The sequence below is a fragment of the Haliotis rubra genome, unplaced genomic scaffold (assembly GCF_003918875.1).
Source record: "Haliotis rubra isolate DU_JTF1 unplaced genomic scaffold, ASM391887v1 Scf1038, whole genome shotgun sequence".
In the NCBI taxonomy this organism is placed as follows: Eukaryota; Metazoa; Mollusca; class Gastropoda; order Lepetellida; family Haliotidae; genus Haliotis; species Haliotis rubra.
The window spans coordinates 88,706-102,083 of NW_025764935.1; the positions used below are offsets into that span (position 1 = coordinate 88,706).

Sequence of the window (13,378 nt, forward strand, 5' to 3'; positions counted from 1 at the left end):
TCGTATATGGCGGAGCCTGCAAAAGCAACCTTAAACTACTTGATTCTGTTCACCACCAAGGTCTAAGACTCTGTCTTGGATCATTTAGAACCTCTCCAGTTGATAGTCTCTATGTTGAGGCAGATGAGCCTTCTCTTTCCCAACGCCGTATTAAATTATTTTTACAATATATTACCAAACTATATTCAAACGAATCTAATCCTGCATTTAACTGTGTCTTCAATCCTCTTTATGAGGATTTGTATAACAAAAAGCCTTCTCTTGTTCCGCCTCTTGGGCACAGAATTAAACCATTCCTTTCTGCTGCTGGCATTGAGCTGGAGAATATATCTCCTTCTCGTCTTCTTTCTTCTCCTCCTTGGCAATTGGTGAGGCCAGAAGTTGACTTAACATTAACCACATTTAATAAATCCGAAACTAATGATTTACAGTATAAACAAGAATTTAGTCAATTAAGAAATAAATATAATACCTATAAATCCTTATATACAGATGGATCCAAGGATGGTGGCGCGGTTGCTTGTGCCAATGTCATTGGGTCAAAAACAATATCTTCCAGAATACCCAATGACAGTTCAATTTTCACAGCAGAAGCAAAGGCAATACTAACAGCTCTTAAATATATTAATAAACACCGTAAATATAAACAATATATCATCTTTTCAGATTCTCTTTCGTGTCTTCAGGCTATTAAAAATCTTTCTTGCAAACATCCACTTTTATTAGACATTATTGAATTGTACAATGAACTTGCTACTGGCCAATGCGACATCGTCTTTTGTTGGTTACCCAGCCACGTTGACATTTCTGGGAACACAATGGCTGATATTGCTGCTAAGGCAGCACTCAACAAATCTGTGACACCACTTCTGATCCCATACTCTGATTACAAAGCTGCTATAAGATCTTATATCCGTGATCTGATGCAAAAGAAGTGGGACAACCAAGTAGGTATCAATAAATTACATGAAATAAAACCCTATATCGGTTACACTTACTTGGGTTGTCAGTCCAAATTTGAAGAGGTCATTATGCGACGATGTCGTATTGGCCACACAAGATATACTCACGAATGCCTATTGAAAGGTGAGGATCCTCCATTTTGTATCCCTTGTGATGAAAGAATCACGGTCAAGCATGTCTTGCTTGACTGTGTTGAGTATTCCATCACAAGGGATAAATATTTTAAATCACGAACTATGAAGGATCTTTTTAATAGTATCAGTTCTCATTTAATTATTGCATTTTTAAAAGAATTAGATTATTGTCCTCCTGAGAGGGTATGTAAGTCCCACAACATTCGAAGTAAATTAAAATGTTCCACTTTTTTAATCGTAGAATACCTGTTCTTTTAATGTATGGCTAGTTTTGCTAAATTGCTAACGGCTGAAGGGATGGTGTAAATCCAGCTAGTGTCCATGCAGGAAGCGAATGTACTGTAAGTCCCAATTTAAGTGGTCCCTAGTATGGTGATCTACCTTCAGTTGTTGGCGATCAATAGCCTGTTTTTTATATTGTATCGTCTTGTATAGTTCAAATGTTTTAGATTTAGTTACTAGTTTTATCTATATCTGTGATACTCTAGTTATTTTACTGTCCTTCGTCGGCAGAATTTTATAATTTCACTTAAATTGTTGATATATTTATAACTTGCTTTAGTCACGATATGGCTGAAATATTGCCGATGTGACTTAAAATCTTAACTCACTCACTCACTAAAAATGTCACATTCACAATAACAATGCACAAACATTTTCAAGCAAGTTATTTACGTCGCCATCCTATGGTCCATAATTTGAACAAGTTCAAAATCTTAAATGCAAAAGCACGACGTACCTTCAAACAAAATAAACGTCAATCTTGGCGAAACTATGTATCGCAAATCAATTCACGTACGCCGATAACCAAAGTATGGAACATGATCCAGAAAATCAAAGGCAAGGGTTCTCAATCTAGCATTAGGCATCTTAAAGACGGAGACAAGTTATTAACTAGTAAATCCGATATTGCAAATAAACTTGGAGAAACTTTGGCTAGACACTCTTCCTCATCGAATTATGTACCTCAATTCCAAAAATATAAAAAACAAAAAGAAAAGAAAACTATTAATTTCACTTCAGATAATGGGGAAGATTACAATGAAGTATTTTCGATTCATGTGCTCCGTACTGCTCTTGACCAGGCTCATGATACTGCTACAGGAGCTGATAACGTACATTATCAACTCCTGAAGCACTTACCAGAATCATGTTTAGAGACCCTCTTAACCATTTTTGATGATATTTGGACGTCTGGAAATTTTCCTTCGTCGTGGCGTCATGCTATAACTGTTCCCATCCCTAAACCTGGACGTGATCATACTGATCCTTCCAATTATAGGCCCATTTCACTAACTAGCTGCGTTTGCAAGACCATGGAACGCATGATAAATAATCGACTTCTTTGGTACTTGGAAACCAATAACCTAATAACAGATATACAATGTGGTTTCCGTAAAAACAGAAGTACTATCGATCATTTAGTACGTTTAGAATCTTTTGTTAAGAATGCCATAATTAATAAACAACTCGCTGTGTCAATCTTTTTCGATTTAGAAAAAGCATACGACACAACATGGAAACATGGGATTTTAAAAGATTTACATGATTTTGGATTACGAGGCCGTTTGCCTCAATTTATATCCAGCTTTTTAAATAACAGGCAATTTCAAGTCCGAGTGGGTTCAACCCTGTCTGACCGTTACAATCAGGATCAGGGTGTCCCACAGGGCAGTATTTTGTCTGCCACATTGTTTAGTATTAAGATCAACAGTTTATCCAAGGTTTTAAATGCTTCAATTGATGGATCACTTTTTGTGGATGATTTTAATATTTCTTGTCGCGGTAAGAATATGCATACTATTGAACGGCAATTGCAATTGTGTCTAAACAAAATAAATAAATGGTGTCTTGAAAACGGCTTTAAATTTTCTAAAGCAAAAACTAATTGCATACATTTCTGCCGTAAATATAAACCACATAAAGACCCAGAACTGTTTTTAAATGGCACTCCCATCAAGGTTGTACAGGAGGCCAAGTTCTGAGGTCTGATTTTTGACTCCCATTTAACCTTTCTTCCGCATATCAAATCCCTTAAAAATAAATGCCTGAAGGCAATCGATTTATTGACAGTCGTTTCTAATTCAAAGTGGGGAGGGGACCAAAGTACCCTCCTACACCTGTATAGATCATTGGTCCGCTCGAAGCTTGATTAATTATTAGATTCTGTCCACCACCAAGGTCTGAGACTTTGTCTTGGATCATTCAGAACTTCTCCTATTGACAGTCTCTACGTTGAGGCAGATGAGCCATCTCTTGCACAACGCCGTATAAAACTATCCTTGCAGTATGTAACAAAACTATATTCTAATGAGTCAAATCCTGCATTTAACTGTGTTTTTAATCCTCTTTATGAGGATCTGTACAACAAAAAGCCTTCTCTTGTTCCGCCTCTTGGTTTGAGAATTAAACCATTCATTTCGGCTGCCGGCATTGAGCTGGAAAATATATCTCGTTCCCGTCTTCTGTCTTCTCCGCCTTGGCAATTGGTTAGGCCACAAGTTGACCTAACATTAACTACATTTAAAAAATCAGAAACAAATGAACTACAGTATAAACAAGAATTTAGTCAATTAAGAAGTAAATATAATACATACAAATCCTTATTTACAGATGGGTCCAGGGACGGTGGCATGTGCCACTGTCATTGGATCCAGAACATTATCTTCTAGAATACCGGATAACAGCTCTATATTTATAGCAGAAGCAAACGCCATCTTAGCAGCTCTTAAATATATTCAAAGACATCCTAAACATAAACAATATATAATCTTTTCTGACTCTCTTTCTTGCCTTCAGGCTATTAAAAATCTCTCTTGCAAACATCCACTTTTATTAGAAATTATTGAATAATATAATGAACTCAACAAATCTGTTGGTTACCCACACGTTGGCATTTCTGGGAATACAATGGCCGATCTTGCTGCCAAGGCAGCACTCAACAAATCTGTGACACCACTTCTTATTCCATACTCTGATTACAAAGCTAGCATTAGAACTTACATCCGCGATCTGATGCAAAAGAAGTGGGACACCCAGGTGGGTATTAATAAATTACATGAAATAAAACCCTATATTGGTTACACCTACTTGGGTTGTCAGTCCAGATTTGAAGAGGTCATCATGCGACGATGTCGTATTGGCCATACAAGGTACACTCACAAATATTTGCTAAAAGGTGAAGATCCTCCGTTTTGTATCCCTTGTGATGAGAGAGTCACAGTCAAGCATCTCCTGCTTGACTGTGTTGAATTCTCCATCAAAAGGGATAAATATTTCAATGTTAAAACTGTTAAGGATCTTTTTAATACTGTTCATCTTCATTTAATTCTTGCTTTTTTAAAAGAAATTGATTTAATTAATGAATTTTGATATATATGTTCTGTAGATAGATGTGTTTTAATGATTGATAGTTTAGATTGTTAGTGGCTGTACCCTCAAAGGGGTTAAAGTACCGTAAAATTATTGTCCTCCTGAGAGGGTACGTAAGTCCCAAAACTTTCAAAGTAAAATATAAATTATCACATTTTAAACGTAGTATTTTTGTTATTTTAACTGTTGGCTACAATTTTCCTACAATCGCCAGCGGCTGAAGGGATGGTGTAAATCCAGCTAGGGTCCATGCATGTAGCAAAAGTAATTATGTAAGTCCCCATGGCTCCTAGTATGGTGATCTACCTTCAGTTGGTGGCGATCTATAGCCCATTTTTATATTGTGTTGTCCCCTATAGTTAAAACGTTTTAGATTCTAGTTTTACATACATATCTGTGATATTCTAGTTGCTTTACTGTCCTTTGTCGGCAGGTTTTATAATCTCTATATATATTCTATTTCAAAGTCAAGTGTTCTCGTCACGATATGGCTGAAATATTGCCGATGTGACGTTAAATAATAACTCACAGTCACAGTCAAGCAAGTTAAGGTTCATATTTCTACAAACAATCATACAGATGTCTGCATTCTTCCTCAACTAGCTATATCAGTATATTTCTGTTTGAAAAATAACATCTGAAACTAAAATAAAACGTTTGGATACATTTATATTAAATGCACTTATGAAATGTCCTACTTGGTATTTGTCAAAAAGGCAGATTGGACACAAGAGATATTGCGGATGATTACCGCAGTTAAAACAGTTAGAAGGCTTTCAAATAGGCATTGCATGACAACATCAGGTTTTCCTCTGTTCCAGGCGTCCAGAACATCTCCCAAGGTACTCCAGCTCTCTTCTTGTCCGGCGTCTCAGACCAAACACCATTGGGATTACAGGGGGTGCAGCTCTTGAACCAGAATCCAGACTTGTGTTCTTGAGCGCAGTTCAGAAGACTGTCATCATTATCTCTATCGAAGGTAGAGAAGGGCTGACCCTTTAGTTCGGCTAAACAATCACCTCCATGTTTTTCAGGAAGTGTGGCCCCCCATGATGTTTGGTATGTCATTGTGTAGAGGCCGTCTTGGGATAGGGTGAAATGTTTGTATACTCGCTGTCGTGTAGAACTCATATCCTTAAATATAAAGGTAAGCATCTGAGGACGTTTATTTGTCAGGTAAACAAGTTTGTCGTTTCCAAGCCAGAAATCCTTGGTGACATCCCCAAAGCCATCTTTGTACTCTTGCCACGACCGATTGAAATTGGTAGATCCGTCTTTGTGCATTTGAATATATGTAAGGCCACGGTATTGCATATTGCACTTGACTTTGAAAGGACTGGGCGCCATATTTGGGTAAATTAAGTATATTCCGCTCCCCTTCGTATAATGGCCTGTGTCATATCCTTCAGTACAATCTGAAAAATGTCATGCATATTTTATTAAATGCTGTACAGGAAAAACCGTTGGTTTTAATGAGTGAATTCTTCCCAGATTAATTAAGTTCAGTGTAGTCAGAGGTAGATGCAATTACAAATGTATGTATATTAATAATCAACTTTCTCTTCGAATTATTCAAAAACAAGAGTATCTTCATCGCATGATTATGTCTGTACTACACACGTATGAGTAGAAATGACAGTTCAGTTGTGATTTAACGCCCTACCCTGCATGATTCTTTCACAGAACTGGCCGATATAGCCACCATAACATTGACAGCTTAGCTTGTCCTGGTCATATTCGCCCCCATTCATGCAGCGGTTCTGGACCTGTAAGTTATAAGCGTGACGTGTAAGTGTAGATATATTTTGGTGAAATGAGAGTTGCTGTGCAAAAATGGCAATCATGAAACTGTCCCCCTAGGCCCCCGTGCCCTCCAATTAAGGTGCATTCTGATGGTGAAATTATCTTATGGTGAAATTTTCCGATCAGTACTTGAGGTGGAGACCCGTGAAGGTCCGGGTTAGAATATTGATCTTTAGTAACGCATGCTTGTCGTAAGAGGCGACTAACGGGATCGGGTGGTCAGGCTCGCTGACTTGGTTGACACATGACATCGGTTCCCAATTGCGCAGATCGAAGCTCATGCTGTTGATCGCTGGATTGTCTGGTCCAGACTCGATTATTTACAGACCGCCACCATATAGCTGGAATATTGCTGAGTGCGGCGTCAAACTAAACTCACTTGCTACTTGAGGTGGAATTGGCAATACTAATTAACGGATAGATTGATTGAGATCAATCACATACATTAAACACAAAAGTAAATTACAGCAACCCAGACAGTGAAATATCAGGACGAGTACTGATCAGAATATTCAGTACATATGTCTTGGCACTTTCGGCTAGCGTGTGCGTGTGCAATGTGCATTCGCCACTATATGTCATTGCCTGGCCATATAACGTTCATCCGCCTCCCATCTCATACCCTGTGTGTAGAATGAGCACCCGTCTCTATATCTCATTGCTGGTGCTTATATTGTGATCCCACCCCTACATCTCATAACCTGTGTGTAAAATGAGCACCGGTCTCTATATTTCATTGCTGGTGTGTAATATTGTGTTCCCACCTCTACATCTCATAACCTGTGTGTAAAATGGGCACCGGTCTCTATATTTCATTGCTGGTGTGCATATTGTGATCCCACCTCTACATCTCATTACGTATGTGTAAAATGGGCACCCGTCTCTATATCTCATTGCTCGTGTGGATATTGTGATCCCACCTCTACACCTCATAACCTGTGTGTAAAGTGTGCACCTGCCTCTATATCTCATTGCTGGTGTGTATATTGTGTTCCCAGCTCTACATCTCATGACGTATGTGTAAAATGTGCACCTGCCTCTATATCTCATTGCTGGTGTGTATATTGTGATTCCACCTCTACATTTCATAACCTGTGTGTAAAATGTGCACTCGCCTCTATATCTCAATGCAGGTGTATATAATGCTCCCCAACAACTAAATCTCATTACGCGTGTGTAAAATGTTCTCATTGCCCGCGTGTATAAGGCGCACAGGTCTCTTCTTATTGCATGTGTGTAAGTTCTGTACCCGCGTCTTTCTCCGCGTGTATGATGCGTATCCACACGCATGAAGAGCAACTTCCTTCGTGTCGATCTTTTTCCTCGGCACCCTCATTCCTGGTCGTAAGAGACTGCTATACTGGACATCCCGCGACCCGGAGGACGGGAATGTGGTGGTTTGAGGCGTTGGAGACAGAAACATGATTAGTGACTCTTTTTGCATAACTTGGCTTCAAATGATACTGAATTAACAAGGGTATCCTGGTCGTAAGATACGAGCGAATTTGGCAAGCCGTGTCCCTTCGTCAGTGGAGAACGGGAATCTGGCACTGGTTCCGGGATGGTGTTCCATTTGCCCAACGTACCACGTTGACCCTTCCTTCACCTGCACGGTTGGTAGAATGGGCCAGGTTCTATCAATTAAATGGTGCGACTTGTTTATGTGCTTGAACATTTCATCAACGCTGTATTATTCGTTTTGGCAAGAATCCCACGGGCCAATCTGGTGACATATACATTTTACATTTTTCTTAAGAAACTTATCATGGGCCAAACCAGACATTTTTCTCAGGTGCCTTAGCTATTTAAGTCGTTATGTCCGTAATATAAAATCCCTGCAGCTCTGGTGTTGCAGTTTGGTCTATACTGCAGCATCGTCCTTGTTGGCAGTCGATGGCGTCCTTGTTGGCAGTCGGTTATCTATCATGGCTCAAAACTATTTCTCTTGTTCAGAGACAAATATACGAAAATATGTTTTCTACATCATATGATCACTTCAGTAATACTTGATTCTTAGTCATCGAAACTACAGACAAAAGTCCATTGACAGGAATCTCTTTGCTACCTTTCGGGGCATCAAATGTGTAAAATGAAGAATCACAAGCAACCAAGAATCACAATCAGTCTCAAGCTACTACCAGTAGAACATATTCAGCTGCCGTTTCGACCCCTGTTCATGCTCCAGTTACTAAAGTTTAAACTTAATGCCGAAAGCCTTATCTTGTATAAAGAACCAGATCCCAGTCAATGAACTGACTCAAATCTCCCAAAATGAGCAGGTTTTGTTCACCTCCGTATCACAGACAAAATCAAATAAATAATCAAAACCAGAAATGAAATAATCAAAACAAAGAAATGACCAGCGACTGACTATCCTTCAGGTAGGTGGAATCTTAATACGGGCAACTGGCCAATGCTTCATTAATATTCATTTGCTGTCGAATTCAATTTGGACATGTTGATCTATGTCAGTTGCTCCCGGAAAAAATATGACATAGCTGATGAAACTATTCTTAAGTGCTCTGCTGACAAACACATCAGTAATAACCCAGGGTTCAGGGACGATTGCAAACAAGCTAGAGTAGGAAACAGGCAGAAATATGTTTGCCATCATCGATATCCAAGTGTTTGTATTTTAATATAAACGGCAAAACCGTTTCCACATCCATAAGAAATCGTCTGTACAATTCCGAATAAATCATAAATCATACCGGAAATTAGAAACGTAAGGTACAAGTAAAAATAGGAAATTGTATCGGACATCACTTTTGTCATTGATATGTATACTTCTTGAAACCTTTACTAAGATTTGAATAATAAAGATCAGTAAAGATTAGACTTTGGTTCCATTGTGTATACCGCTACCAAGGTCTTAGATTATGTCTGGATTATGTTCGAACTGTTGACAGCCTTTATGTGTGCTGCCTAATGAACTTTCTTTGAAAAAACCGCGGTAAAACTCTTATCTTTAACCCTTTCTGTGATGACCACTTACTTAGGAAACACTAGCCGGCTCAAGCTGATTGGGATCTGGATCAAATCCCACACTACTGCTGCTAATCTTGACATTGATATCATCGCTCCTACCAACTTTTGACTACTGCCTCCCTAGCAGGTGGTCAGACCAGCAGTAGACCTTTCCCTTTCAAGTTTTAAAAGTTCTGATACAAACCCGCTAGTGTATATACCAGCAGGTATATGTACAATTACAAAGTAAATTCTATTCCCATCGTTCGATATTAACCTATCTACAATCACTGGATCGAAAACGACATCCTCTAGAATACCAGAATGTAGCGCTACTTTTACTGCTGACGCCCATGTTATTCTTACAGCCTTGATGTACCGTAGATATTTCAACTGGACAATAGGACTCTCAGTTACAGGATTAATAGACAGACATGTGCAAAACACATGATTTTATATATATTTAGAAACCATAAATATATACCATCAACTCCTTGATTGGCCACACGCAGGGAGAGTTGTAAAAGCAAACATATAATTAGCTATCGGATATTATTTGCAACTGATTACTTCTTTCTTCCATGGCAAACAATTCATACTTTGCTAGACAATTGATAACATCTGGGTTTTTGGATGATAATAGCTGATAAAATTTAGGGTATGTTGGATTAACAATATAATATCCAGGTAACAATTTTCTCAAATCTGACAAAAGGACATATTAAGCAGAAATGGTACTCTGTTTCAATACAGGGAACAATGCATAGGAAAAGAATTTGCTGTAGGAAATTAATGTATACCCTGTCTATATCCTGTGAGGGATGAAATCCCCATAATTCTGAGCCGTAAGCTAAAGCTGGAAATACTTTGTGGTCAAAGATGTTGAGAAGAACAGATAATATTAGTTTTCTCAAATTTGGTAGCTCGGGGGAAGGTAAAATATTTATCTCTTTCTGGGATTGATATGACCAAACATATATTGTGTTATATGCCATGACCCACTGCTTGACAACTGAACACCCAAATATTTTTGTTACTCCTACTTGAAAAGGGATATGAAGGTGATACTTCAAAACAGACCAGATGTTTGTTTTCGTTTTCGTCTGCTATGCCAGTAGCAGGCATCATGGCCGGTCTGTTGTCAGGGACATAACTCTGAGTGTGTGTGTGTGTGTGTGTGTGTGTGTGTGTGTGTGTGTCTCTCTCTCTCTCTCTCTCTCTCTCTCTCTCTCTCTCTCTCTCTCTCTCTCTCTCTCTCTCTCTCTCTCTCTCTCTCTCTCTCTCTCTCTCTCTCTCTCTCTCTCTCTCTCTCTGTGTGTGTGGTAGCATTTTATATGACGAGTCGGTACGTTCTAGGTTCCACTCTTTTACAACTTTTTCAGCAATATCAAGGCGGGGGACGCAAGAAATGGGCTTCACACATTGTACTCATGTGGGGAATCGAACCCGGGTCTTCAGCGTGACGAACGGACGCTTTAACCATAAGGATACCCCCACTGCCCCACAATTGTTTATGAAGCCAATATTTTGTTATGAAATTTTAGTGCTACTATTTGTCACTTAACTACTTTGAGTGACATTTTGAAGTTGGTGTGATGAACAACGGGTATTTGCTACCTGACATAATAAGTGCAAAGACACTAGATCATGGAGAGTTGTCAAACGCTTCTGACGTTTGTTAATGTATCGAAACGCCAAAGTGCTTCGTTTCTAAAGCAATTGTACAATAAAACACCCTAAAGTTTCCACTTACATTGAAATGGCGCCACCCTCCACTGTAGCAGACACCTGTCAGAAACATCTCACGGTGGATCATGCACGTGTCACCAGCCACAGACACGCTGAAAGCCACACATTGGGTTTCCGTAGAACACTGCACACCACACGCGGCAACGCTATGTATGCCTTCAATGACGGTAGCATTTGTGGTGGAGATGAACTGAGTGCACTCAGAATACGCTTTACTAGAGATAATCCTTGTATCATCACCAGCATTAATTTTGAAATGAAGGACCAAGGTGACAATAGCCAACATGTGTAAGGCTGCCATATCTCTTACAGGAATAACTCTGTTACTCTTCCACTTGCCATATAAACATGAGTGTTGATCGATCAGCAATTTGATATGCTTAGATGACATATGATAATTGTTTGGGAACGCCCTCAATTTAAAAATATCTTGATGTCATATCTTAACGAATAATCTGAAAAACACGCTTCTGAGATGAACAGTGTATTACTGGCGAACACTTGTAGCCATGAAGCATCACCGTGCAAATGGAATACCAAACGATTATGTTTGGGCTTGTTTTATAAAATTGAAGTATGTCCTTTTATCTCCCGATTCATCGACTTGATAGATGTATCTTCCTTTAATACAGTAATTTGTATTTCTTTAAATACCAACCGTAGCGCTATGTTTAATATTGTTGTGAAATGTATATCAGTTGAGATACATTATCTGATTGGCCAACCAAACTCCTGCACTCCTGGCCTATCCCGGCGGTCTGCGCTCCTGCCTACCACGGCGGTCTCCGCTCCTGCCCTATGTCGTGGTAGGGCAGGAGTGCAGACGGCGGTAATTGGGCAGGAGAGCAGAACGCCTGGGTAGGGCAGGAGGGCAGACCGCCAGGGTAGGGCAGGAGTGCTGAACGCCAGGGTAGTGCAGGAGTGCAAACCGCCAGGGTAGGGCAGGAGAGCGGAACGTCAGGGTAGGGCAGGAGTGCTGAACACCGGGGTAGGGCAGGAGTGCTGAACGCCAGGGTAGGGCAGGAGTGCAAACCGCCAGGGTAGGGCAGGAGAGCTGAACGCCAGGGTAGGGCAGGAGTGCAAACCGCCAGGGTAGGGCAGGAGTGCTGAACGCCAGGGTAGGGCAGGAGTGCAAACCGCCAGGGTAGGGCAGGAGTGCTGAACGCCAGGGTAGGGCAGGAGTGCTGAACGCCGGGGTAGGGCAGGCAGGAGTGCTGGGAACGCTGAACGCCAGGGTAGGGCAGGAGGGCAGACCGCCGGGGGTAGGGCAGGAGTGCTGAACGCCAGGGTAGGGCAGGAGGGCAGACCGCCGGGGTAGGGCAGGAGTGCTGAACGCCAAGGGTAGGTCAGGAGGGCAGACCGCCAGGGTAGGGCAGGAGTGCTGAACGCCAGGGTAGGGCAGGAGGGCAGACCGCCAGGGTAGGCCAGGAGGGCAGACCGCCGGGGTAGGCCAGGAGTGCTGAACGCCAGGGTAGGGCAGGAGGGCAGACCGCCGGGGTAGGGCAGGAGTGCTGAACGCCAGGGTAGGGCAGGAGGGCAGACCGCCAGGGTAGGCCAGGAGGGCAGACCGCCGGGGTAGGCCAGGAGTGCAGAACGCCAAGGTAGGGCAGGAGTGCAGAACGCCAGGGTAGGGCAGGAGGGCAGACCGCCGGGGTAGGGCAGGAGGGCAGACCGCAAGGGTAGGCCAGGAGTGCAGAACGCCAGGGTAGGCCAGGAGGGCAGACCGCAGGGGTAGGCCAGGATTGCAGAACGCCAGGGTAGGGCAGGAGTGCATCAAATGCCAAACATTCAAAGGAACTTGCACGTTAAGTTTAGTGATTTTGGAAAGGATAAGACCTTTTTGATAATGCTGTATTTTATGATTTTGCCTCATGCTGTGTCATTACAACATTTCCATTGTGTTCCGCAGAGTCGAAATACATTAAAGGTTACCATAACAAATTGCTCAGGGTTTCGATTTATGTCATAACTGATCCATGATTGTGTGGGTATTCTCCAAGATCTCTCTTCAGACATGTCGAGGAGGAACAAGTTTATCCGCTTAGCGTATCGTTCACCATCTGGCTGGACCGTTGTAGCTGAACTAGAGGGAGACGATATTGCCTCTGGGTCCGAGGAAGAACGTAGATTCGAGAAAGCTGAGAATAAAGCCCTCCGTAAACGACGTGCGTCCTCGTTCCGGTCCAGAGGAAAACCTAGCTATGTTTCACCAAGCGCTACTGTGTCTTCTGCTAGCATGGTTGATGCTTCTAGGGAATCTACAGCCGGTCACAACCAGCCTTTTCGTCCCATGATCAAACGAGGTCCATCTCCCAACCAGCAGTGCTACTTCTGTGGAGGTTTCGGCCACTGGAGGATCTCCTGTCCTGCGGCAGCTTCACTACGTGCAG

General features: G+C 41.5%; 2 protein-coding genes across 2 annotated transcripts; both read right to left on the reverse strand.

The window, feature by feature from the left end:
• Positions 1 to 5,026: 5,026 nt before the first annotated feature.
• LOC124273874 (techylectin-5B-like) lies at positions 5,027 to 11,072 on the reverse strand. Its single transcript, XM_046709217.1, has 3 exons — positions 10,993 to 11,072; positions 6,133 to 6,235; positions 5,027 to 5,884 (listed from the first exon to the last, which is right to left on the reverse strand). Exons 1-3 carry the CDS (start codon positions 11,053 to 11,055, stop codon positions 5,235 to 5,237), a joined length of 816 nt encoding a protein of 271 aa, XP_046565173.1. The 5' UTR covers positions 11,056 to 11,072; the 3' UTR covers positions 5,027 to 5,234.
• A 712-nt stretch (positions 11,073 to 11,784) lies between these two features.
• On the reverse strand, positions 11,785 to 12,762 carry LOC124273853 (leucine-rich repeat extensin-like protein 5). The gene has a single exon (XM_046709168.1). The coding sequence runs from the start codon at positions 12,760 to 12,762 to the stop codon at positions 11,785 to 11,787; it is 978 nt and encodes a 325-aa protein (XP_046565124.1).
• Positions 12,763 to 13,378: the final 616 nt, after the last annotated feature.